The sequence below is a fragment of the Mauremys mutica genome, chromosome 8, assembly GCF_020497125.1.
Source record: "Mauremys mutica isolate MM-2020 ecotype Southern chromosome 8, ASM2049712v1, whole genome shotgun sequence".
Classification (NCBI taxonomy): Eukaryota; Metazoa; Chordata; order Testudines; family Geoemydidae; genus Mauremys; species Mauremys mutica.
Window position 1 is genome coordinate 10298756 of NC_059079.1, and position 24652 is coordinate 10323407.

A 24652-nucleotide genomic window follows, 5' to 3' on the forward strand; every position below is an offset into this window, starting at 1 on the left:
GGGGTAAAAGTGGGAACCAAAAAGGAAGAGAAACACAAACCACCATAAAAAGTCAGTGGTTCTGAGAGTATACACCAAAGTGTCCTAAAGAAATATTTCACTAGCTAGCTAAAGACATTTAAGACTTCAATCACAAAACCCAATTTAAAAAAATGGACTTGTATTCTGCAAGAAATTTAGTCCTGGGCAACGTAGAAGTCTACAAACATAGGGCTGTGAATTTCTCTCTCTATTCAAAAAAACCCAGGGCTATCTAGAGGTTATTTTGGCATTAAAGTACTTTTGCATCAGATGAAAAAGGAGAAGTTATTCACTTTACAAGGCACATCAGGATAATACACAAGCAACCCCATTCCTCTGCTATATGTGGTTTAAAATCCAACTAGAATAAAGAATGTATATTTCAAGTAAAATCAGCTCATAGTAAAGTGCATTTGTTGAATATTGGGGTGTTAATACAGAAAATATGCTAAAGGAATTTGAGAGAGCCAGCTTTATTTGAAGTGGAAGTTGCTATGATTAGGATTTAATAGGTATAAAAAGATATTACTTTAAGTCCTTTTTAGCCAGTTAAAAATTCTAAGTGCCATAAAGAATTAGAACGAACTGCTTCTGGTTAAAAGTTCAGACCAATACTTTCTCTAGTAAAGCGTGCAAAAAAATAGTTTTACAAAGATACATAAAAAACCCATTCCTCCCTTGCATCTCCTTAGTGGTCTTATGATAAGTCACTATACTGTTTGTTACAACTGACAGTCGGATCTCGGGCTAGTAGGGGTGCCAAGAATGGGAGGACGAGGTGCATATGCTGAAGTGTAATCCAATCGCTTTCCCCTTCACCTACACATTTTTCCCCAAGTTGTTGGCTATAGTGTCTACAACAGGCAACTCTTCATCACAAAACCTTCGCAGAAACAAACATTCTGTTCTAGCAGATGCACTGCTACAGTAACTCCTCACTTATATCATCCTGGTTAACATTGTTTTGTTGTTACATTGCTGATGATTAGAGAACATGCTCCTTTAAAGTTGTGCAATGCTCCCTTGTAACATTGTTTGGCAACTGCCTGGTTTGTCCACTGCTTGCAGAAAGAGCAGCCCATTGGAGCTAGCTGGTGGAGGCTTGGAACCAGGGTGAACCGACAGCCCCCCTATCAGCTCCCCGCTCCCCTAAATTCCCTGTGCAGCCGCCGCCCAGCAGGCTATCAATTGCCAGCCAGTTCCGCTGTCCCTCCCCCCACTGCCATGTGCTGCTCCTGCGCTCTGCCTTGGAGCTGCTCCCGGGAACCTCCTGCTTGCTGTGCAAGGAGGATGAGGGGGAAGAGAAATGGGGTGCTAAGGTCAGGGTGTCCCTCTCCCCCTGCTCCTTTAACCCATCTCCATAGAGCAGGAGGGTGGGGACACACACACGACAGGGCTCAAGACTGAGGGAGCTTACTGGCAGCAGCTGTTGTCTCAACTCGTTGATCTACTTAAAAAGGCAATGTACTTAGAGTGCAGTCAGCGTACTTTAAGGGGCAATGCGCGTCTCTCTCACACAGTTGTGTCGGTCTCTCACACACACACACACACACACACACACACAGTGTGTCTGTCTCTCCTCCCTCCATTCCCGCTGCCCTGTAGTGCGAGGCTACATTAACAACCGTGTGTTAACCCTTGAGGGCTCAGCCAAGTGCTAGATCATTTAGCAGTAAGGCATTCCCTGGGAAATATCCCACCCTCTGACTTCACCACCTCAACCAACTTCACAATCATCATTGCTGTGTAGAGTATTAAATTGTTTGTTTAAAACTTTTACTGTGTGTATATAAAAAAAATATAGTCTTGTCTGGCAAAAAAAATTTCCCTGGAACCTCCGCACCATCTACATTAATTCTTACTGAGAAATTGGATTTGCTTAACATTGTTTTGCTTAAAGTAGCATTTTTCAGGACCAGAACTACAATGTTAAGCGAGGAGTTACTGTACTATTGTGTCACTTTCATTTTGCCTGCCCTTCACCATGGGAAAACTGAACCAAAGTCTTATATACTTCCCTTCTCCTACACAAACACTTCTCCCCTTCCCCCAAAACTACTGGACTGTAAAGAATGTGAAAGAGGAAACCCAATTATGATGTTCTAACTTCAAGTTAATGGAGGTGGGGTGGGGGTGGGGTTTGTTTTTAACCCTGTATAGTAATTTTAACTGCTCTGCAAGGTAAGCATGAGAAAGGTAAATTCTTACTTCTCTGCAGACTGCTGTATCAATGGAGATATCAGATGGAAACGTATATAAGCTGGAAAAAAAACAAAACAAATGAGCAACTACAGAACACAGCAACTTTAAACATTAATTGCTTTTTCCTTCACCCCATTTGCTGTTTCCTGTCAGTTATTTTATTTGAGCCCCACGTGTAAATGTTTGTTCAGATGGAACATTTTTATCTGTGTTGAATCACTGAAGTAGTTCCCTTCCGTCCCCACCTACCCTTTAAACCTTCATTGCAAAATACTGGGTAACAATTGAACTTTGGGGGGGGGGGGCATTTATACTATGGGAGGCATAGTAAAAGAGGCATATTTTGTTTGATAACAGACAATACATAATCAGATTGTAAACTGACTGAGGCAGAGACCTTATCTTTATGCATTTGGATTATATTTGCAAAAAATTAATGTTATGCTTTTATTTAAAGCAATGTAAAGGTTGTAAAACAATAATTTCTAAAAATATACAAACCCTAAAAGAGCATCACCCACTGAAAACTGAAATGCCATCCTGCTTGAAAACACAACTCAAAAATGGCAACACTGTTTCTGCATTTATGGAGTCTCAATGGATTCCAGATCACATTTTCTCAGTTTAAAGGGAAAAACGTAAGGTTCTTGTAACCACCAAGCCCACAAAGTCAAAGTGGATTCCTTTCCAGAGCAGGATATTCTGTCTGCAAAATTCTGCCCTCAGTTACACCTTCAAAAGAAGTCACCATTTGTCAAGCAGTTATTAAATAGTGGTAATGGAAATACTGCAGCATTTCCCAGTACTTAGAATGGGAAATAACTATCAGATTATAGTATGCTTGGCAAAACTTGATTAAAAAAATAGATGAATAATATTGACGTTTATTTTTAAGCATTTTTTTTAATCAATTTAAATGTTCACTGTTACAGGTAATTAGAAGGGGGTCAGATAAGGGAGAGGAGACAATTTAATGACAGTAGTCGCTGAGATTCAAAAAGATAAGCTTTATAAACCATTAAAATACAAATTGTCAATGTCACATGTCAAAATATATAAAGTAAATATCCCAGCATTTTTCTTACTTTGCCTATCAGTAAATTTCAATTATCATTGATGGAAATATTTTTTGTCTGTTTGTACAGTGAAATCAATATTTATTGCTAAAAATCTAATCCTTCCAACCCTATACATCAGCTATAGTGCCACTGAGTAGTAAATAAGTATTTGTTTTCATGGTTCTCACTGTATTAGAGGTATATTAAACAATAATCTACACTTCTACAGCACTAACCATTCAACAATGTCAAAGCTCTTTACGAACACGAATGGGGTCCACTCAATCTTGTGAAGTGGTGTCTCATTTCACCATATGTAAAACGTAAATGATACTAACCTACATTTTATATATGGTGAAATGAGACCTGAAGAGATTAGGTGCTTTGCCAGCACCAGCAATAGCACTCAGACCTCTTGGTGTCTAGTCCTGAAATATACTTTACCGAGTCTTTAGGGATTCTCAAAACATGGCTCCAGCATTGGCCTTTAGAGCTGTTTAGCTCTAAGCAAAAAAGTTTTTTTTTTTGTTTGTTTTTTTTAAAAAAGGATAAAAGTAGTGTTCATGAATCATCCTATTGGTAGCCCTAAAGAAAGCCCCCAGACAACATGGTCTGGTATTCCAGTTAGTAAAAACTGCTGTGCTAGACAGTTCTCCATAGACAGGATGTGCATGAAATTGTGTCTTTTTGGTTTTGAAAGATGTTGAATCTTTGCCTTTGGGACATTAAAATATTATGTTAATCTTTTAGGTGTTTAAGTAGTGCAGAATAGAGATTAATGAAACAGAAATTATACAATATTTTAATGCACCAGTGATAGCAGACAGGGAGAAAATTTCCGGCACATGAACAAAAATTAAGGGTCTAAGGAGACCACATGCTGCCTGCAAGTCACACTTGAATCAGTTACCTCAACTGTGAACTCTTGGGCTGGAACTGTCTTTTTGGGGTGTGCGGATACGTACGTGTAGTGCCTCACACAATGGAACCCAGTCACTTTGAGTAGGGCCTCTAGGGACTGCCACAATTACTAGGCCAAATGCAAGCGACACCTAGAATTTATCATCATCACTTCAAGCAGGCTTATAAACAATAGTCAGGCAAAATCCAATGAAACAGTCCAAACGAGGAATGGATGTCCTGAAGATTTCACATTCTAAACCCCAGACAGCACCACCAACTGAAATTAGGAATGGCAGGGAAGAGGAGCAGAAGCAAAATTTTTGAACGACGACTAGCTGGGGGGGAGGGGAGAAGGAAGAACTATGTAGTGCAGGATTATAACTCCCTAGCCAAAAATCTGAACACCAAGCTCCAACCAGAAGCCACCTAAACAAGGAGCTAAACACAAAAAAAGAGGGCTTATAAGTGCAATGGCAACTGGAGTGATGCTCAGTGCTATTTGAAAAATGAAGCTACAAGTCCTAACTCTAAATAAATTTCTAGAACTATTTTAGATGCCTACTATTGCATATGAAAAGTTTTGCTTTGCACATTGTGTGTAATATATCAGTTAATAGGCATTACCTTTGGGAATTTTGAATTTGTCATCCTTCCTGTACCACAGACAGCCTTGTTGTGTGCTTAGTATTTTGACAGGATATTCCGACTCTGGGCAATCAGGTGCTTTCAGAGCAAAGTCAGTGGCTAATGTAGAAACAGAATATGTGGGTTACTGTATCTCAATTCCACAGCCATTAACACAAGTGTGCAGGTTTCAAACTGTAAGCAGGCTGCTCTCCTCTCTGATGTCACTCTAGTACATTCAGTTGCACACTTCCCTTTGGTGAAGTATGGATGGGTACTGTAAAGAGAGGCGGCCTTTTATAGCCTGTTCAAGAGAATTTTTTGGGGTTTTTTGCTTCTATTAACAGATCCAGATGCTATTTAAGGGTCTGTGTTTCCCCCCAGAAGAGCAGGGAATAACCTAACATTGCTCTCTCAGTAATCCAGGTACCATTGTTTATAGCTACATGCAAGCAATTCATGAGTGCACTATGGCTGCTCTGCTTGGTTACCTGGTCCTTGTACTAAGGAGTATTTTAAAGAGGCATTGTCAGGTCAAATTTGGCCAAAAATTTAAAATCATAAAAGTCTGTAATAAAAATTCAGAAACAAATGTTTCCATATTTTCTCTCTATTCTAGTGGAAACAGTTTATTTAAAAATTAAACATTCATAAAAAAGGAAAACAAAGACCATGTCCTAGGAAAACCCCTATCCTCAAAGGGAACGTCAGGAAAGAGAAAAGTGACAGAGTCCACTAGATACTAGTGTCTCACTCACCTATATATTTATTTTCTTCAGGTAGGTGCAAGTCCTCATTTAACTGAAAGTCACTGGCCCATAAGTCACTCCAGTATTTGTCAATATCTGTGAAAAACATTAAATTAAAAGCAGATCAGCTATCTAGCTGCAGACCCTTCACATAATAATTCTTTCCTTTAGAGGTTTGTCTCCATGCCTGTCTGCACAAAGACTGGGCCTCCTTTCCTGATGCCATCTGGCTCACCTTCCCAGCCTCCACTTAAGCCTCTGCTCAAACCTCACTTTAAGCAAACTTATAAACAAATCGTCATTCTTTAAACACAAGGCTGTGCGCATTAGCATCACGTTACCAAAAACATATCGCCTTAGCCGTCATTATGTAAGTTTTAATCTCTATTCAGTACTGACTTGGGGAATTGGAAGACTCACCATGACTCTCCACCTCCCAAAAAAAGCCCCTGTAACAAAAGGACCTGCCTATCAGGTGTAGAGAAGGGGACTCAGCCAATGCTACAGACAGAAAAAAGTAGCTACTGAATAGGACAAAGCACCGAAGCCTCTACTGACTCATCATAAGGTCAAGATCACGGCTGAGAAGTCATCCTCCCACTCCTGTGTACTTGCATGCTGTACTGCCACCCTGTTTAATAGGCTCTGTGACCTCAGACACTTAAAAGGGTCATTTTACCTTCCTCACTGTACTGTGTCCCAAACCATCTCTCCTTCAGGTTACATTTTCCTTCATTGGCAGCAGACAGCAGAAACAGGTTGGCTCTCTGAGGGCAGAGCTGGTTAAGGGCATCAGCAATGACCTACAAAGATAAACCAATATCCGAGTTCAAATGCAACTTTAGCTGCGTCTGTCAAGCTGTAAAATTTGAAATTACTCTGAAAATCCAGAAGACAAAAGATTACACATCTACTCTTAGGGCTTGGCTACACTTGAAAGTTGCAGCGCTGGGAGTTACAGCGCTGGTCGTGCAGCTGTGCAGGGCCAGCGCTGGTGTGTGGCCACACTCACAGCTACCAGCGCTGGTGTGTGGCCACATTTGCAGCATTTACAGCGCTGTTGGGAGTGCTGCATTATGGGCAGCTATCCCAGCATTCAAGTGGCAACAATGTGCTTTTCAAAAGAGGGGGGTGGAGGGTGGTGTATTGTGACAGGGAGCGGGGAAGATAGAGAGAGTGGATTTTTGGAGCCAACACTGTGTGTTAGCTTCCCTGGATTGAAAAATCACAAAATGTTCGCGAACCCTTAGTCTTAATTGCAAACAGCCTGCATCCAACGCTGTTTCTCTGTCAAGCAAACTGCTTGCCTCTCATTTGATCGTTCACAGCCAGGTACAGATAGCTCCTGTTTGCTGTGATCAGTGTTTGTTTTTTAGATAAGCAGTTCAACGGAGCTCCGATCGGAGTTCACAACAAAACAAAGAGAGGCTGCATAACAAAACAAAGGAAGTAATTTAGTTAAAAGCATTCTGGGATATCTCCTTATTCCCTGGAGGCCAATAAAAGCGCTGGTGTGTGTCCACACTTGATGAGCAGCGCTGGATCACCAGCGCTGCAATCGCTACACCCCAAACTGGCCAGGTGTACAGCCAGCGCTGCAGCCAGGGAGTTGCAGCGCTGGATGTGCCTTGCAGGTGTGGACGGTTACTAATTGCAGCGCTGGAAAGCCTCTACCAGCACTGCAACTTGCAAGTGTAGCCAAGCCCTTAACCAAGCAATCTGCTTTCTAAATTTTTCTTCATTACAGAAGCGATGCAAGTAATCTAGAAAACCCATTCCAATATGTCTGAAGGTCCCAAACTTGTACACCTCAAATATACATGTTCAGAGCTACAGTGCTACTTACATCAGGTTTGTATTCAAACAAAAGCTGGTCTCCTGTCAAAAAGTCCTCTTTCTGAAACAACTGCATATTTTCACAAAGGCTTTCCACATAATCAACTGGATCAGTCTGTAAACAAGTAAAATGGTGTTTCACACATCAGACATCTGAAATTTTCACCTTTTTTTTTTTTTTTAAACACTAAGTAGAATTTATTGTGTGCTGCACTTGTTGAGTTTTAGTTTTGGTTATTGAGCCTAAATGCAATTCATAAACAAATCCTTAATCATGATACTCAAACACCCACTTCTCCTCAGCCCTGCAACATTAGAGGGTTCACGTCCCGCAATGGTAAACAGGTTGAGAACCACTGGCATATACAAACAGTAGCTGTCCCTGGTTTTTTTACAAATGCCAATTGTACCACCTGGTAATCAAACCTGGGACAAGGTCTTTAGCACGTGATTTATGCAGAGAAGTCTACAACAAGTTTCTCTCCAGTCCCGAGAGGAAATCAGAAGCTGTGAGTTTATCTATTTAGCCTAACTCCACTCCACAATTCAGAAATGCATTCATACCACCCTACAGGTAAATAAGACAAGGTTCCATCTGCAAGGATTTTACAATATAAATCAGAAGATAAAGACAAACAGACCATAATAAGCAAGGAATAAGCATAATAAGCAAGGAAAAGATCAAAGAAGATCAAAACGTGAAGAAAGGGATGACGGCCTTTGGAAGAGCACCACATGCAAAAAATTCAAGTTGTGTTTTGGTTTTGTTAAGGACAATTTCACAAGTCCAAGTCTAACATTTCTCTACCTAAAATATGAATTCCTTATGTTTAACACATTCTCATTCTGCCTCATCTTATCTATGTTTTCAAAGTATTGTGAGATCAGAATTTTCAAATCCTCTGACAGACAAGCTACACACAGAAAGCAACTGATGAAGATTAACCAGTACCTGTTCTTGGTAATGAAATTCATTAGCTTCAATCTTCTGGATCTCTTCCCAAATTCTGTAGGAGGAAAAAAGTTTCCCCATTACATTGCAACATTTATTACCAAGACACAAATGAAACACCATTTCTAAGTAAGATATAGTGGAAACTGAAGTTAGTTTCTCTCCAATAATTCTTCATACATCTGAGACCTGGTGAGATGTGCATTGAAATACACATACAACTCCTTTTATCTGGGAATCTCAAAAGCAGTTTACCATTGTCAGTTGGCCCTTATTATTCCTGCAAATAATCATGCCCTTATTATAGATGGAGATAGCAAATCACAAAATAGTCAAGATCAGACAGAAAGTTAGTGAAAGAACCAAACACAGAACCCACAACTCATGACTTCTAGTCTCAGGCTCCAACTACTACACCAAATTCAGAAATGCTTGAACTTACTATGTGACATTCAGGGATGTCTTTCGCAATTCCCTAGGACAGAATTCGCCACTTCTTGCTTTTTTGTCCTCCACTAAGGACATGCTGAATTTAACCAGTTTAACTGCAGTATTATTTTAAACTAATTTAGTTAACGAATGCAAAATGCTGAATACTTATTCCGCTTTAAAACAGGCTTACTTGGTCTACCTTAAGTCTGTTAGTAACAACTTTAACTTAAACCAAAATAAACTGCTCTTAAACGGAAATAAGTGTCCATAAGCAGGAGCTAGCACCAGTTTACCTCTATTGGTTTAAAAACCAGTTTAAGTTAAACTGGTGCTATTTTCCTAACCCTAAAATCAGAGCACTTGGATCATTCACATGGAAACAACATAAGGTAAGAGCACATAAGATTGTCCTCTCTGAACACTAGCCCTTTGGCTAAAAGCATACAAGAGCAGTCAGCAAACCCCAGGGGGTGACAGTTACCACTCCACTGCTGTTTGTCACATTGCCTTTTTATGGTGACCTACAATTCCTGGGGCTTTTTTTTAATAAGTTATTTTCCACCACTGATTCATTGCATCTGTTCTAATATCAAAAAAGTAAAAAGATAAAAACATACACTACAAAGGATTTAAATGGTTACCTTTTATCTGGCCCTCTTTGCTGCAACATCTTCAGATACTGAAATACAACATGTGCAACCTGAAGACAAAGACAAACTGATAAAGTTTTTGACATTTGGAAATACCAAAATGGTCAGAAATCCAAGTTGCAATAAGGTTTACCTCATAGAAGTGCTTGTAACCTTCATCAGTCAAAGTCACAGAAATGCTGAAGATAGAGTAGGTGGAGTTCTGTTCAAATCCTGTCTCACCATTTCCTCCATATAATGCCAGAGCCCAAAATCTATTGAAGATTTAAACTCAGTATCCATTATTCTAGTTAAAAGCTATCCTGAAGTATGGCTGTAATTACAGCACACTTATTTGAGCTTATTTCTGACTTGCATAACGAAAGGACTACCTGAAGGACTTTCAAAGAGATACCAAAACAGACTACCACAAGATACCTTTCTACCAATTCACAAAACATAATGCAAAGCTCTGAGAAATAAAATTTTTTAAAAAAAGTAAGATAGATAGGACATTCTAAAAGGGGAAGTAAGTTTACTTCTAGGAGGAAGTAAATTATCAGAGTGTCCTAAACTAAGTAACATGGCTGCCACAAACTTGCAAGGGAATTACCAAGAAAATTTGACTCTTAATCTTAGATCAATTTTCCCAAATATTTTCACTTTAGAATATTATTTTTCACTTTATTACAGTGGACACTATATTGAACTCCGATACATACTTTTTTCTAAGAAAGGAAAGAACACTGCCTTTGCCTTCATGTCCCACTAGCCAGGAGATATAGTGAAGCGGCTTCACCCTAAAACAAAAAAGTTTACAATGACAAGAGGTAAAACATCTTTTATGCGAAGATCCCAAGTCACTAAACAAATTGCATTATACACGGCTCAATTCACCCGTGACAAGTGTCATCTTTAAACAGCATCTCTATAAAGAGATATCAAATTGAAAATACAAGTGGAATTTAGGTAGATAGAACATAGTGACTCAACTGAAAATTAAGCGGGATGTTGAGATTAACAGTTCCCTTACTGATCATCAATTTAAACTTAATCTATATAAAACAGATGTAAATCAGTTTAAGAGTGTCCACACACAGGTTTGCACTAGTTTATTTAGATTAATTTTAAAACACACATCTTTACTTAAACCAGCACAACTTGCAATATGAACAAATCCTAAGAGCCTCTGTTATTTAGAGCATTCCCCCCCACACAGTCAAGCATGTGTTATCAATAAGATGTTGTCCATCCTCACCTGTAATGCTGATCCTGTGGAGGAAGTGCCCAGGTGATGCTCAATGAATGAACTTTTCTGACTGGAAAAACTGAACAGGAAGACATGTATTAATTAAATGCAAATACATTACTGCTCCTGTCTCGAAGTCTGATAAATCAGAAGTGGGCAAAATATTGTATTTAATGCAGAAAGTAGTGGGAAAAATACATAACCTTACATTATTAAAACAAAAATATATTGTCTATTTTAAAACAAAATGGATAAGAATCTGCACAGTGGTATACACAATTCCAATTAAGAACACTTAATACAGAAAGAAGAAATCAGTTCACTCACCTCTGTAAAGTTTGTGAAATTCTGGTGTGTCAAAAGGCTGTGTCAGGTGACCAAAGCTTGGCCTGGGTAAGCCACTTAAAAAAAAATAAAATAAAATAAAATAAAAATAGAAGTATGTAGCATGATGTTTACTGGTCATGATCCAGGGTCACACAGAGGCACGTACAAGCTGCTTTATGCCCACGGTCCTGAAGTGATGATAACCTCAAGCCCCTAGAGAACCAAAATGTCTAGTCTTTGATGTGACTCTGGATTAGGGCACAAGAGCTACACACATCCTGAATAAAAGAGAACATGATATTCACCAGTCCCATGAGTACTTCCACAAACCCTGCCCCCCGAAACTTTGGGCACATCACTCCACTGATGGCACCGAACCTCCCAAAGTTAGCATGGAACAGGAGTTTGGAGCAGGTGCAGGCAAGAATATCACAAAATCCTCACACAGACCACACCACCACACCTTGTTAAGTGAGTGGTAGGTTGTGAGAGCCCTATCCCTCTTGGATTTCCAATAGAGATATTCACATAGATAAGTAAACAAAAGAGTGCTATCTTTAAACAAATATTATTTTGTCAGGAGGAACTTGCAGCTTGAGGAAGTGTGTGTAAATAACCCAGTGTTCTGTAACACATCAAGAAGCGTTCACACCAAAATGTTAGGTATGAGATGGGGGAAACAGTCATTTTCAGCCACAAATTGGTAAGATTGTTAATTGAGGGGAGACACCTACAAATTCAGCAATTTTAAGGTTAAGACTACATTTGGATTACGTGCCCATTTTAGACAGCATGATATAGTGGATTATACTGTATTACTTTGAAAAGCCACAATCAAAACCTGTTGTAGTTATAAAGATGACAGCTAACAATCACCACAAACCATAATTCAGCTGTAACTTGCTGCCATTTATCTAAACACAAAGCAGTGATGTAAGATTTAGAATGTTGTAACCGCAGATTATAATTTTCCATCCAACCACAGGAGTCAACAAGGCATCAGCACAGGTGTAGCAAATGCCAATCACACTCCAACTTCAGGCAGATACCTCATAGCATCTTAAATGCTTAAAACTTGCTATGCAAACACATTAAGAAATATTTAATCAAAATAAAAAAAAAAACTTTTAACCTCCAAGGTCAACCAGTATTCAGTCAGTTAGAAGGGGATAATTTCCTCAGTAATGGAGGTAATGGCATTTTAAAAATCTCAACAGTTTTGAACACTGCATGCATGGAATTTTGTACGTCTGCAATGTAATTTCACAGCTTCCATGTAAGAAAGTAATCAGAAAAAAATCTTACTTATTTGGGATTGCTGAGAAGATTTCAGTCACCCACTTTTCCAAAGTATCCAGAGTTTCTAGTAAGGAGAGAGAGAGAAAAAAAACCAAACACACCTTACTGAAGGACAAAGGCAGATTCTCAGGATGGTAAGGGCAGGTTACCAATCCTGCCCCATTTGCCCAAGTTAATGTAAGGAGACAGCAGGGCAGTTCTCTCTAAATTGGTAAGTGCTGGACTGCAAACATCAAAACCTGTTGGGTTGACTCTGATTTTCCCAAACCTCATATAAACCTGGCCTTTGATCATGTCTTGATGTTGCTCTGTACCACCTGCACCACACGCTTATTAGGACTGATATTGAAAGGTTGGTGGTACCTGGAGAGCCTGTTTATAAGCATTAACAGCTTTGGGATTTGCAAAATGCCTAGTATATTAGATCTGTTCAATCACCCCAAGGACAGAACTGATACAGCAGTCTGAGAAAAGGCAAATATGGTGTAGTTGTGCAACTAAGTAGCATATTGCAGAGTATCACATGAGAAGCACTTTTTCTCTTGCTTCCTTATAAAGGAATGATTATATAAAGTTAACAGCTCACAAAAATTATGAAATAGCAGAAGTGTAACTAGCAAGAATTCTGCATTCCAACCAATACAGTAGTGCTCCCTATCTCACAGGAAAAGTGATGGTTTTTATAGAAAAGGAAAAATACAAGATTTCTTTAACAGAGATGGGACTATGGAGATGACTTGCAGGGCTAGTGGCTCCCATGCATTTCTTCCAATCACAAGCAAAACCAACAGAACTACTATCAATGTAATCTGCCTTTTGCAAATACTACCCAAGGCCAATGCATCCAACTTAGCATGTTTTCCATTATTATAGTAGCATCTCTAGAAGCTCTAACCTGATAGGTACTGCACGAAAGTCTGATAACACACAGGCTCTGCCCTGAAAAGCATAGTCTAGATAGGAAAAATAAAGGCCAGAGAAGAAAAGGTATCATCCCTATTTTTACAGAGGGAGAACTGAGGCACAGAGAATGAGAGACTCAAAAGCAGCACTTAAGCCCATAAGCAAACTCTTGAAGTTAGGTAAGTCTATCCCTATTGAATAAAGGTCTCAAGCACATGCTTAATTAAGCATGATAAACTCCCTTTAACCTCAAGCTTAAGTGCTTTACTGAACTGAGACCTAACACAAAGTCGATCAGGATGTCATTTATATAATCTATCAGCTCACACTACAAAATCATTTCACCACTGAAATGTTGTCACCTTCAGCTGCATTCAGTTGTGGTGTGTGCCGTGCAGTTTTGCCCAGGACAAACCCCTAATTCCCACTGAAAAAAGTCAAAAAAATCTCTAGTCTCCATTCAGAGAAGACAGATCTTCTGTGTTAAGATCTCACCTGAAAAAACACAAAAAAGTAAGCTGCTGGAAATCAATGTAAGGAGATTAAAGACAGGTGAGAGAGTCAAGCCAGGATTCAAGCTTGTGGTTCCCTGGTTAGGTATTTCACAATTGATGGTTAGATCTCCAAGACAGTCCCATAAACTAATTTAAATGTTTAAAAGCTATGCACATAGATGCTTGCCTGACAAGCCTGTAGAGCAATACAAGTCACAGACATGAAGCATTACGTAAGCAGATGGGGATAGTGCTGAGCTGAGATTGAAACAGACCACTACTTCAAAGCAGTAAATAACTGACTGTTTTTAAGCAACAACTGCTGTTACCTTTAGATTGGACGACTAAAGTCATATAGTGAGCAGAGTAATAGCGCTGCCAGAAATCCCTCAGCCTGGTGTAGGTATCAATATTATTCACTTTAGGCTCATGTTTGAGTGTCTCTGCATTGCCTGTAAATATATTTTGAAAAATGGTCAGTTATCTGGATACTGATATGCCAGAGCCTCATATAACATAAGATCACAGAACCCAGTCTTGGACTCCTTGAGTACCAAAAACTCCCAGTAAAACCAACAGGAATTCTGCATGTGCAAGGGATACAGGATCTGGCACAGAGTCTTCTAATGGCATAAATACATGAAGAAATGCTGAAAACATACACAGAAAATTTTTTAACTAATGTTAAGGTTCTGTATTAACGCACAAAAACTGCTAGAAAACAAGAGTTAAAGTTACACTTCAATCGGTTTTTACTTAGTATTGTTACAAGTAAATATTTCAAGAAAAAAAGTGTTTTCTGTATGTTCACTTTGTGCACTGTGGACAGCTCTTGGTGTATGGCCTTTTTGTTTCCCGTTTATGCAATGCTCTCTTTCCCCTATTGCAAAACTTTAAAAAAAAAAAAAAAAAAAGGAAAAGAAAATCTGTTGAAGTTTTACAAATCACTTGTCAGGAGAGATTCAGCTGTAGATGTAGCACATGGAACTACACTCCATTTTTTAACCTGACTAGATTTCAAAGCTGATAGGATTTAACACAAGTGTTATCTTGTAACTTATGCACATCAGCACACTTGGGGCTTGGTGCAGAAAGGCTCTCCTGGGACCATGTGAAGTGAATTCTCTCCCACCCACAAGGCTACGGAATGGCAGTGAAGCAACTCTTCAGCTGCTACTGCAGCCCTGAGACTGAACCAACTCTTTTGAAATATCTTCCTAGACTCAGGCCTTGTGAGCCCACATGTATTTTTTCTTTTATGTCCAAATACAAATCTTATTTTTCCAAGGATTTTTAAAGGAAAAAGACAAGAGGTTATGCAAACCAGGGCTTCCCTAGAGAGCATCACCAGTACACTAACACAAAATGACCATGAGCCACTGTAATTAGCAGCAGCTTAACAGAAGGGCTACCATTGAAAAAAATCTATTAAATAGATGTTGCACCTTTTATCCCAAAGTGTTTTACTCTATTCAGAATGAAGAGCTATTTTCATACGTTTCAACTGCCACCAGATTTTAGTGCGATACTACAAATAATCCCATATTGTTAAGACATTTTGCTACCTTTTTTTACACCACATGTTTCATGAAGTCTTAGAATGTCAGAGAAGAACATACCCCAAAAGAATTTCTTCATAGGATGCCCAGGCCTGGCAAGGCTTCCAAACAGCATTTCCTTCCTGTTTGCATCAGAGGGTCTTGCTAGTTGATACTCTGTTAATTTAAAGCATTAGCACTCTATTAATCATCAGTATGTGAGGCAATGTTGCTACTAACTAATGTGCTCAAAACGAACAGAGAAGAGAACAAAACCTCAGTTCGTTGCTGAGAAGCCAAGGGGAAACTGAGAAGCAGGGAGGCATTCAGTGCCCAATCGTGCAACGTTTTGCATGCCCTCAACTTCCATTTAGTGGGAATGGAGGACAGGCAACACCTTGCAGAACTGGATCTTTAAAAAGAAAGTACAACAGAACAGTTTAAATATTACTATTCCTTGTAGTTTATCTACCCTGGAACTCCAGCATAATTATGAAATCAAGAGATTGAACACTGAGCTGATGAAGCATGAGGGATTCTTTGACTGTTTTAAACTCTGTTTTTGTTAATAACTTTAAATTTAACTCAGCCCCCTGAGAAGCACTTCAGAGAATAGATGTCCTTGTTAAAGATCCTACTGAAAGTGGAGCAATAGAAGGGATGAGAAAGTTGACAATACACATTTGGGGCCGTTACTATGTCCTCTTAACAAAATCAGGGAAGACCAGACTTATAATTCCTAACTTAAAAAACAAGAACAAAAAATATTTTTAATATTTCCTTAAAAGCTCACCCCTTTCAGGTCGTCTTTATGTATCAGAGCATCAAAAAGCAGCAGCAACCCTTTCACCTCTTCGCAGATTACCAATAACCTAGTTCTTTTTCATTCCATACATCAGTTTTGTTTTGCTTCACTGATTTAGCAAAGTTTTTCAGACGTGCTTCTGTCAGATATATGTACTGCCTTACTGTCAGAAAACTTAGGTACTCCCTGCCCAATTAGATACTACTTTGGGCCTTACTAGAACATGTGGTGAATTAGAAGTGGAGCATATTGGTTTCATTTGAGGGAAACAGAATCTAAATAAATTCAGTACTTTAAGTGGGGAGTTTTGCAATATATTGTTATACCAAATACCAAGCATCAAGAATAATGGTGACAAGAACATTACACTTACCACTGTCCACAGCCTCAACTTCCCGGTCAATTGCATCCCTGATCATTAGTGGGTGAATGAAGAACTGTGCCCACCTAAAAAATAAAGAAAAAATGGTAAATTTCATTTTCCCCCATTGTCTAGTGAGCAGAACAAAACAAACAAAAAAAGATTTTCTATAATAAAAAACTCAGTTTTTCTGACAAACATCATCCACTGTTTTTACATTTAGGATTTGCATTAAGTCAGAAATGTTTTAATTCTAAACTACATTTTCACCAGTTCTTAAAGCCTTTATAGAAAATTTTATAAAGCCAAGTTTTAAGTGTTCTTAAAAACTTAAAAAAAAACAAAAAAAACAAACCGCAAGGCCCCTAGTTCTTCGGAGCTGAAGTGCGTTGGTAGGACATGGTATCATAGGATGCATGGTTATCTGCCTTTACATCCTGAGAATGATCATATCAGTGGTCCATTGAGCCTGATTCTCATCTCCAACAGTGGCCACCGGTACCAGATGCGTCAATGGATAATGGATTACGCATTGAATTTTTAAATTAAGCTGGACAATATCAATGCAGTTGTTAGGTGATTTGACCTTGGCGTAATTGACAAGCTGTTTATGTATAAGTGTATTTTTAGAGACTGGCAAGAGCTTTGGGTAGGTTACCTTTTACTGGAGACTAGTAAACAATGAAAACAAATAAACGTCTGTTTTTTAAAACCCTATTCAGCTTTTTGCTTTAACATCATGAGGCAAAGCATTCCGCAGCTTCATTATCCACAGAGCTAAAGAATATTTCCTTTCATTAGTTTGTAATTTGTTGCCTTTCACATTCGTTAGCTGCAGTCACTCTTGTATGAGTACAGTTAATAGGAACTACTTTTTCTATCCCATACATTACTTCACACACTATCCTATCCTTTCTGTGTCATTGTGTCAACAGCCTCATTCTTTTCAATCTCTCTGTAGAAGAAAAATCTTACCATACCTCTAAATATCTTTGTTGCTAGTTTCTAGACCCCTTCAAGCTTATCTGATTTCAACCCTTAAAGGGCTGAATTCTGCCCTTAAAACATTTGCTCATAGCTCCCATAAAAGCAGCACTCCCACTGTGTGTACATTCTCGTGCAAACCTTAGCTCAATCAACATATTAATGGCTTTGATAAAAACACCTGAGGGCAGTGCAGCCTAGTTTCCTCCTGCAAGAGGATGGGGGGCAAGAAGAGGGAAATACATGTATTAAAAATATTAAAATTGCACTTCTCAAAAAGGAGAGAGAGAATATTTTTATTCTTATGGCAGGAATCCAGTTAGACTGGTGGAGCTTTATTGTGCTAACATATCATATGGCCTGGTGTGAACAAAGTCAATGATCTTTCATGGCACTAAACATGTACACCTCTACCCCGATATAACGCTGTCCTCAGGAGCCAAAAAAAAAAATCTTACTGCGTTGTAGGTGAAACCGCGTTATTTCGAACTTGCTTTGAGCCACCAGAGTGCGCAGCCCCACCCCGGAGCGCTGCTTTACCGCGTTATATCTCAATTCATGTTATATCATGGTAGAGGTGTACTTTCTCCAATAGTACTGTGGGCCACATAAACTAGAATTTTTGTAAGACTGGTAGATTCTCTTTTTTGAAAAGAGACTTAACCAAAAATTAAACAGCTTTGGGGGCACATATTTAAAAGGATCAGGCCATTAAAAGATTCTAGCTGCATCTCTCCTGAATAGAGGATAAATGGAATTAACTAGAAATGGCAACAACAGGAGACTATTATAAAGTCCTAAAATATAGCCAACATGTTATCTGCAGTAAACACACATTGCACACATACACAGCCCCTGGCAACAAGCCTCCCAGCCCAGTTTGATAGACTTGGGCTAGCGGGGCTTGCGTTAATGCCCTAAAAATAGCATGCAGACAGCGCTTTGGGGGCCAGGCTCTGAAGCCAAAGAGGGCAGACTTCAGAGCCCAAACTCCATCCCGAAACACAACTTCAAAGTGCTCTCTGTGACGCTGCACTCCATGTGTTTTATGGAAACATGTTTATACGTGTGAATATGATGTAACTGGAATATGCTTCATGCAAAAGGTCTCTTGTAAGGTATCATTACAAAGCTATGAGTGTGTTCATCCTATTTGTATGAATGTATCCTTGTATCTAAAACTAGAAATATGAAGAATTACTCTGAGGTCCTCTTGTAATTATGCAAAGTGCGAGCCATTAATGGTGGCTTAGGATCTTGATGGTTCCCATTAACTAGAACAATTGGTTGTATATGGCTCTGTTTACTTGTAAGCCTTCCTGTGTTCCTGTCAGGCCAGAAAGAATGGAGGCTTAGGGTCGCACGGGACATGTGACCTTATCACCTGGTACTGGAATCCATCTTAAACCTGGTACTTTTCCATTTAGAAGGAGGGGTAGGGACCCAGAGACACAAGATTCCTGCCTTGTGCCAAAGCCATAAAAGGGGATGGAACAGAACAAAGGGGGCTGTCAGTAATGAGAAATCCCCTAGTTACCACCTAAGCTGGAACTAACAAGAACTGTACCAGGGGAAAGGATTGGGCCCAGACTAGGAAGGAATCTACTCTGTGAAAGCAGCTTATTGAAACATCTCTGAGGGTGAGATTTACCTGTATTCAGTTTCTTAATGTATTAGGCTTAGACTTGCATGCTTTGTTTTATTTTGCTTGGTGACTTACTTTGTTCTGTCTGTTATTTCTTGCAACCACTTAAATGCTACTTTTTATACTTAATAAAATCACTTTTGTTTATTAATTAACCCAGAGTAAGTAATTAATACCTGGAGGAGCAAACAGCTGTGCATCTCTCTCTATCAGTGTTATAGAGGGCAGACAATTTATGAGTTTATCCTGTATAAGCTTTATACAGAGTAAAACTGATTTATTTGGGGTTTGGATCCCACTGGGAACTGGGTGTCTGGATGCTGGAAATAGGTGACTGCTGAACAGTTTTTGGTTAAAGTCTGCAGCTTTGGGGGCATGGTTCAGACCTAGGTCTGTGCTGCAGCAGACTAGTGTGTCTGGCTCAACAAGGCAGGGTTCTGGAGTCCCAAGCTATCAAGGAAAACGGGCTCAGAGGTAATTTCAGCACTTCAGGTGACAGTCTCAAGGGGGTCTCTGTGACCGAACCCGTCACACTGTCTACATGCTATTTTAGAGCGCTAGCCGAAGTCCGTCAACCCAGATTGGAAGGCTCACTGCCACAGGCTGTGTAGACATACCCATTGAAATCTTTCCTCCTCTCGTAGCAAGTGCACAAATCACCTTAATCCCAAGAGAATATATACAACTGTGAGGTACAGCTACTATCTCAAAAGATAACAAGAGATCCAAAATAAAGTCAGTCCCTCCATCTATATCATCTGTTACAATAAGGAGACCTCTAAATATTCAGTCACCGCTGGCTCCCTTCAATCAGGCCAAGATAAAGCAATGCAAAGTTACACAGTCTCCTCAAGCAGATACAGATCATGTTAGTCTATTTTAACCTATCCTTTGTTTGGTATGATCGAGTTACCTGTCAAGTGCTTCTTTAAAGTACTTCCTCTGTACATCAAACTGGAAGACTGTCCGTTCACAGTCAGTTGAAGCGTTGTCACTGCCCCCATGTTTCTTCAGGAATGCGTCAAACCCATTCTCATCTGGATACTTCAAACTGCCCATAAATACCACTGAAACAAAAGCCATCAAAATTAGGGAGATTTTATAAACATTTGATTGCAGAAAGACAGCTCACAGAGCCATCACCTAGAACAAGTAGTAATTACATACTGATGGCCTGATTTTCCACTGCCTTGCATTTCGTGTAGTCATTTACACCTGTAGCAAGTGGATGTAAGATGCTACCAAATAAGAATACTAGCATTTTACAGCAACTTGCCACACACAAACAATTATATCATGAATAAGGCAGTTGAAAAGCAGGCTGGTCAGTTACTGTGGGCCTAACATCATGCAATAATTCAAGACAACAAGTGTTTCATGTTCAAATATGTCTTTAAGCCACAACAACTGAGTACACTGATCTGAATTTGGCCCTAGTGGTCACTATACAAAAGGCCAGACATGCAAGCTATCACCATCTCCCATGAGCCACTTGTGGGCTCATCTGCCCCGGTATTCATTAAAGAAAAGTAGATCTTTTATTGGAGCAACTTCTGTTGGTGAGAAAGACAAGCTTTCAAGCCACACACAGCTCTTCTTCAGGTCTGGGAAAGGTACACTCAACAGAAGCTGGTCCAGTAAAAGATATTACCTCACCCACCTTGTGTCTCTAACATCCTGGGACCAATAAGACTACAACTACACTGCATACAGAAAAGGAGAGAAAGGTGAACTAAAAGGGAAAAAGTTCAATATTGATGGGACATAAAGCCCCAAAATTTCCTCCTAGTCAAGCCTGTTTGATAGAAAAGTCAAGATTTAAAGAACAAGCAAGAAGCCTATCTTGAGGGAAACATGAGGCACGACAATAAAAATAAAGGTTCTGGTTGTGCTCTCACATACACTGATGTAAATCAGGAACAATTCCACTGAAGTCAATAGAGTTACATGGGTGAAAAAGTAGTGGAAGAGTGTGCAAATCAAGACCAAGGGTTTTAGGGTTTTTTTGTTGTTGTTTTTTTAAAGTGCCTTATCTCTCATACATGTTTCCTGGGACTACCCATGAATATCAAAAAGCTTACAAGATAACCTTCAATATACACTTAAATAAAAACCTATCTTGCCATGTTTTGGGAGACATTCCTTCAAATTTACAAGACCACAGAGAAAAATAACCACTCAAAACAATAAGAAAGAAAAATCCACCACTCTATGGCTCTCGGAAGAAAATTTTAGAATTGCTATTGGACAATGTTTGCAAAGGAGAAATTCATTGAATCAAATGAAAATAGGGCCGGGGAAAACAGAACAGTTGAATTCAGAATTTTGCTAGAGACCTGCACATCTAACTAGATAAATCAGAATCAATCAAGCATGTTTTTAGTCCTCTGAGAAAGGCTTGGTCCACATTTAATAATAGATTAAGTGTTAGAAAGCAGAGTTTTCGTACCTGGGCACAGATAGAGAGCGGTGTGTGTATACACACCACTATAGTCATAGATACAAAAGGCTACAATTTAGACTTAGGTTACTTATACTGTCAAATACTTAAGGCCATAAAAATCTACAAAATACAAAGTCATAATGCTTATGACTAACGTATACATATTATATGTTTTGCATTCTCCCTTATTAAATTATGTTATTCCAAAACAGTATCCTCCGTACTTTAAAATTAAAACAAACTGAACTTCAACTACATTTTATACGAGTTAAAACCTATCACAAGATTTTAGATAGGAAGAGTTATTTTGTATGCAAACAGTCATTAAGCAAGAATTCTACATGTAGGTGGAGTTCAGTGGGGAAAAATCTCAGGCACAAGCTATTTCAAATGGGAAAAGAGTAATTCTGCGTCGATAAGACACTAAAGAAACAGCATTCTATAAACTCATGGCAACACATTTTTCACTGAAGTAAGAAAATGTGAAATATAAGCAGATACATACTGTGTTCCAGAAAGTGTGCTAATCCAGGTAGGTCTTCAGGGTCAGAGAAGCTGCCGACAGCAATGCAAAGGGCAGCTGCAGACTAGAAAATGCACTATGGTAAGAGTCATTTTTCAAAATGTTATCTGGTAGCAATAAATCCCACACCAATCAAGCACCTATTCCCCACCTATCCCACACCTATTCCCCTCAGGATCAGAAGAGGACAATGGACCAGGACTATATTATGTTTCATTCTGCTGCTATTCCTGTGGCAATCACTGGGCAAGCACTGTGTTCATGAGTAACAGCACAGGCTCAATCCTGGGCAAGAGATGAGGTCTCACATAAAAGTGAAGGTAGCAATATAAATACAAAGATAATTTAGGTAAGGGACACACACAGGCATGGAAGATTGGCCTGCTTGTCTGACCACAGCACTTCAGAGTTTGTGCCTAGGCAGGAGTCCTCCATTTAACAATTTTTCCATCATGTAAAATTAGTACATACCTGCTTTTCTGCACAACCCCTCTTTCTTGTCTCTTCCTTTTCTGCTAGTTCTTCCAATTCACTGTCATCAGGGTCATTGAGATCCTCATCTCCACCACCATCATCTTCATCATAGTCATCGTCATCATCATCCCCCCCTTCTTTGTCATCTTCAATCTCTGCTCCAGAGTCGTCATCCTCATCACTTTCATCCTCAGATTCATCACTGTCCTCCCCCTCCGAAGACACCACAGAAGGGGCAGTGTCCATGTTATTTAAATCCGAAATCAACAGCGCACACAAGCCATTTTGTAATTTGATGTATCTATAAGAATAATTATATGACTATTTAGACTTCTCTTGTTTCCTAAAACCTCTGAATCTCACAGAAAAGTTTGAGTGTTTGTGGATTTACCACAATTGTTCTGGGCTCTTCAACTGAAGTTCCTTAGTCAAACCCTCTAAAAATGAAAACTGAAGATCTAAAGCAAGATGAGTAATTTCACCGCACAAAAGTAAAACCAGAACTTATTCTACCAGTACATTTTTTGCTGTTTAATTAAATATGCCTTATAAGATGACATGGGCTTAACTTTTAAAAAACAGCCTGCACATACATTAATTCCTACATTATTAAAGTCACATACAGTTAAGGATAACAAGGCCCAATCCCCAATTCAGATTTTCCAGATCTAGATTTACAAAGTATGAAAGGAAAATGTAATATCATGAAACTTCATTGTGTTTTACTTGACAATTATCTTCATATGAGTGAATTATTTTTGCAACTTTTTTTCTACACAGATGCTGAATATTTGATTGTCAAGTACTCAGTCTGCTATGGTAGCGTACATTATATGACAATCTATACAGGTGTCAAAGTATGACAGGAATGTGAAATATCCAGTGTTGTTGTAGACCGGTTGGTTGCAGAATATACATGAGAAGCATTTTAAGAATTAATGGAGAGAAATGAAAGTAGCTCAAAGCACTAGCAGAAGCCAGATGAAAATTTTACAGTGAGATAAAGTCAGTGGAAAGTATGTGAGCTTTTACTACCTTAGCAACTTTAAAAAAAACAAAAACAAAAAAAAACCACACACCAATCAAATGCTGCAGTTAGGGAAAGAACTTCAGGAAACTAATCTGACATACTATTTATGAAGCAAATACACCTATAAGAGCAACTAGTTATATGCAGACAGACCTTCGCACCCAGAAAGCTCAGTGAAGCGAATGGGACTCTACAGAGCAGTTTGTAGGAGTGAGTCTTAATCTTTCCTTAAGTCAATTTCTCAAGACCCCCAATCATTGTTGCTCTGAATTTCCTCCCAGCTGATGTCTCTTCTTCACAAGAGAGAGAGAAATCACTTCCCTGCTCCATGACTTTAAACTGCTACAGCCTAAAGAAAATAACTGCCTCTCTTTGCTGTTATAATGCAGCACAAATTTGTAACTCACTGCCCAGTGTCACTCCACAACTCTTCTCAGTAATACAGCTTTCATCCTTCACTTATGTATGCACATTGGATAATCTACTTCCACAAAAAAGTTGGCTGTGTATTCTTCTCCAGCTGATTCTCATTTGTGTTCTGTTGAATGTTATGATATTAAGAAGTTATGATTTACATTCTACAGGGCCAAAACCAACCTAAAAGGCCAAGAGGTCCAAGTCACCACCTCCACGTACTCCCCCCTCTGTGCAGGGGATTTATCATCCTTAGCACAGCCAAGGAAGAGGATCACATTTACCCAATAGGGTAGAAGTCCTCCCCCTTCCCTTGATCTGGAAGGAAAAGCCAGACTATTATTAGTTGGAGGTATCATGACAATAGTTTTTAAAATAGTTCTCTGTTGTGCAGAAATTAACTTTTGAGACAACCCCACTCCATGCACATAAAGCTACCTCTCTACCACCAACACTGAATCTTAATTATACCATACATACAAATTTGGAAAATTATTTACAATTGTAACTGCATAAATATCAAGTCCAATGCCTTAACCACTCGGCCATCACAGCTGTTACGCGTACACAATTCCAAATACTGCCTATAACATTTACTCGAATCCCACAGAACTCAAAGCACAATCCTCAACTGATGTAATTTCAGAACAGCTTCAGGATGCCTGCAACTGAACAGCATCAGTTGTCCTCTTCACTGATGGAGACAATCAGCTTCTTCAGTTTTTCATGGCCCACAATGGGTACTCATCTGCTAGTG

General features: G+C 39.2%; 1 protein-coding gene across 1 annotated transcript in view; it reads right to left on the minus strand.

Annotated features, from left to right (window-relative positions):
- The window catches only part of NRDC (nardilysin convertase), a 43799-nt gene that overhangs the window by 13971 nt on the left and 5176 nt on the right, over positions 1–24652 (minus strand). Inside the window, exons 2-19 of the mRNA XM_045028843.1 lie at positions 22449–22752; positions 21960–22041; positions 19925–20078; positions 16395–16468; positions 15298–15393; positions 14008–14130; positions 12288–12345; positions 10983–11056; positions 10665–10734; positions 10129–10206; positions 9561–9681; positions 9419–9477; positions 8346–8400; positions 7404–7508; positions 6237–6360; positions 5567–5653; positions 4809–4928; positions 2230–2281 (exon numbers count right to left, since the gene is read on the minus strand). Of these exons, the coding sequence (XP_044884778.1) occupies positions 2230–2281; positions 4809–4928; positions 5567–5653; positions 6237–6360; positions 7404–7508; positions 8346–8400; positions 9419–9477; positions 9561–9681; positions 10129–10206; positions 10665–10734; positions 10983–11056; positions 12288–12345; positions 14008–14130; positions 15298–15393; positions 16395–16468; positions 19925–20078; positions 21960–22041; positions 22449–22752 (1836 nt within the window). The remainder of the gene's footprint in view (positions 1–2229; positions 2282–4808; positions 4929–5566; positions 5654–6236; positions 6361–7403; positions 7509–8345; positions 8401–9418; positions 9478–9560; positions 9682–10128; positions 10207–10664; positions 10735–10982; positions 11057–12287; positions 12346–14007; positions 14131–15297; positions 15394–16394; positions 16469–19924; positions 20079–21959; positions 22042–22448; positions 22753–24652) is intronic.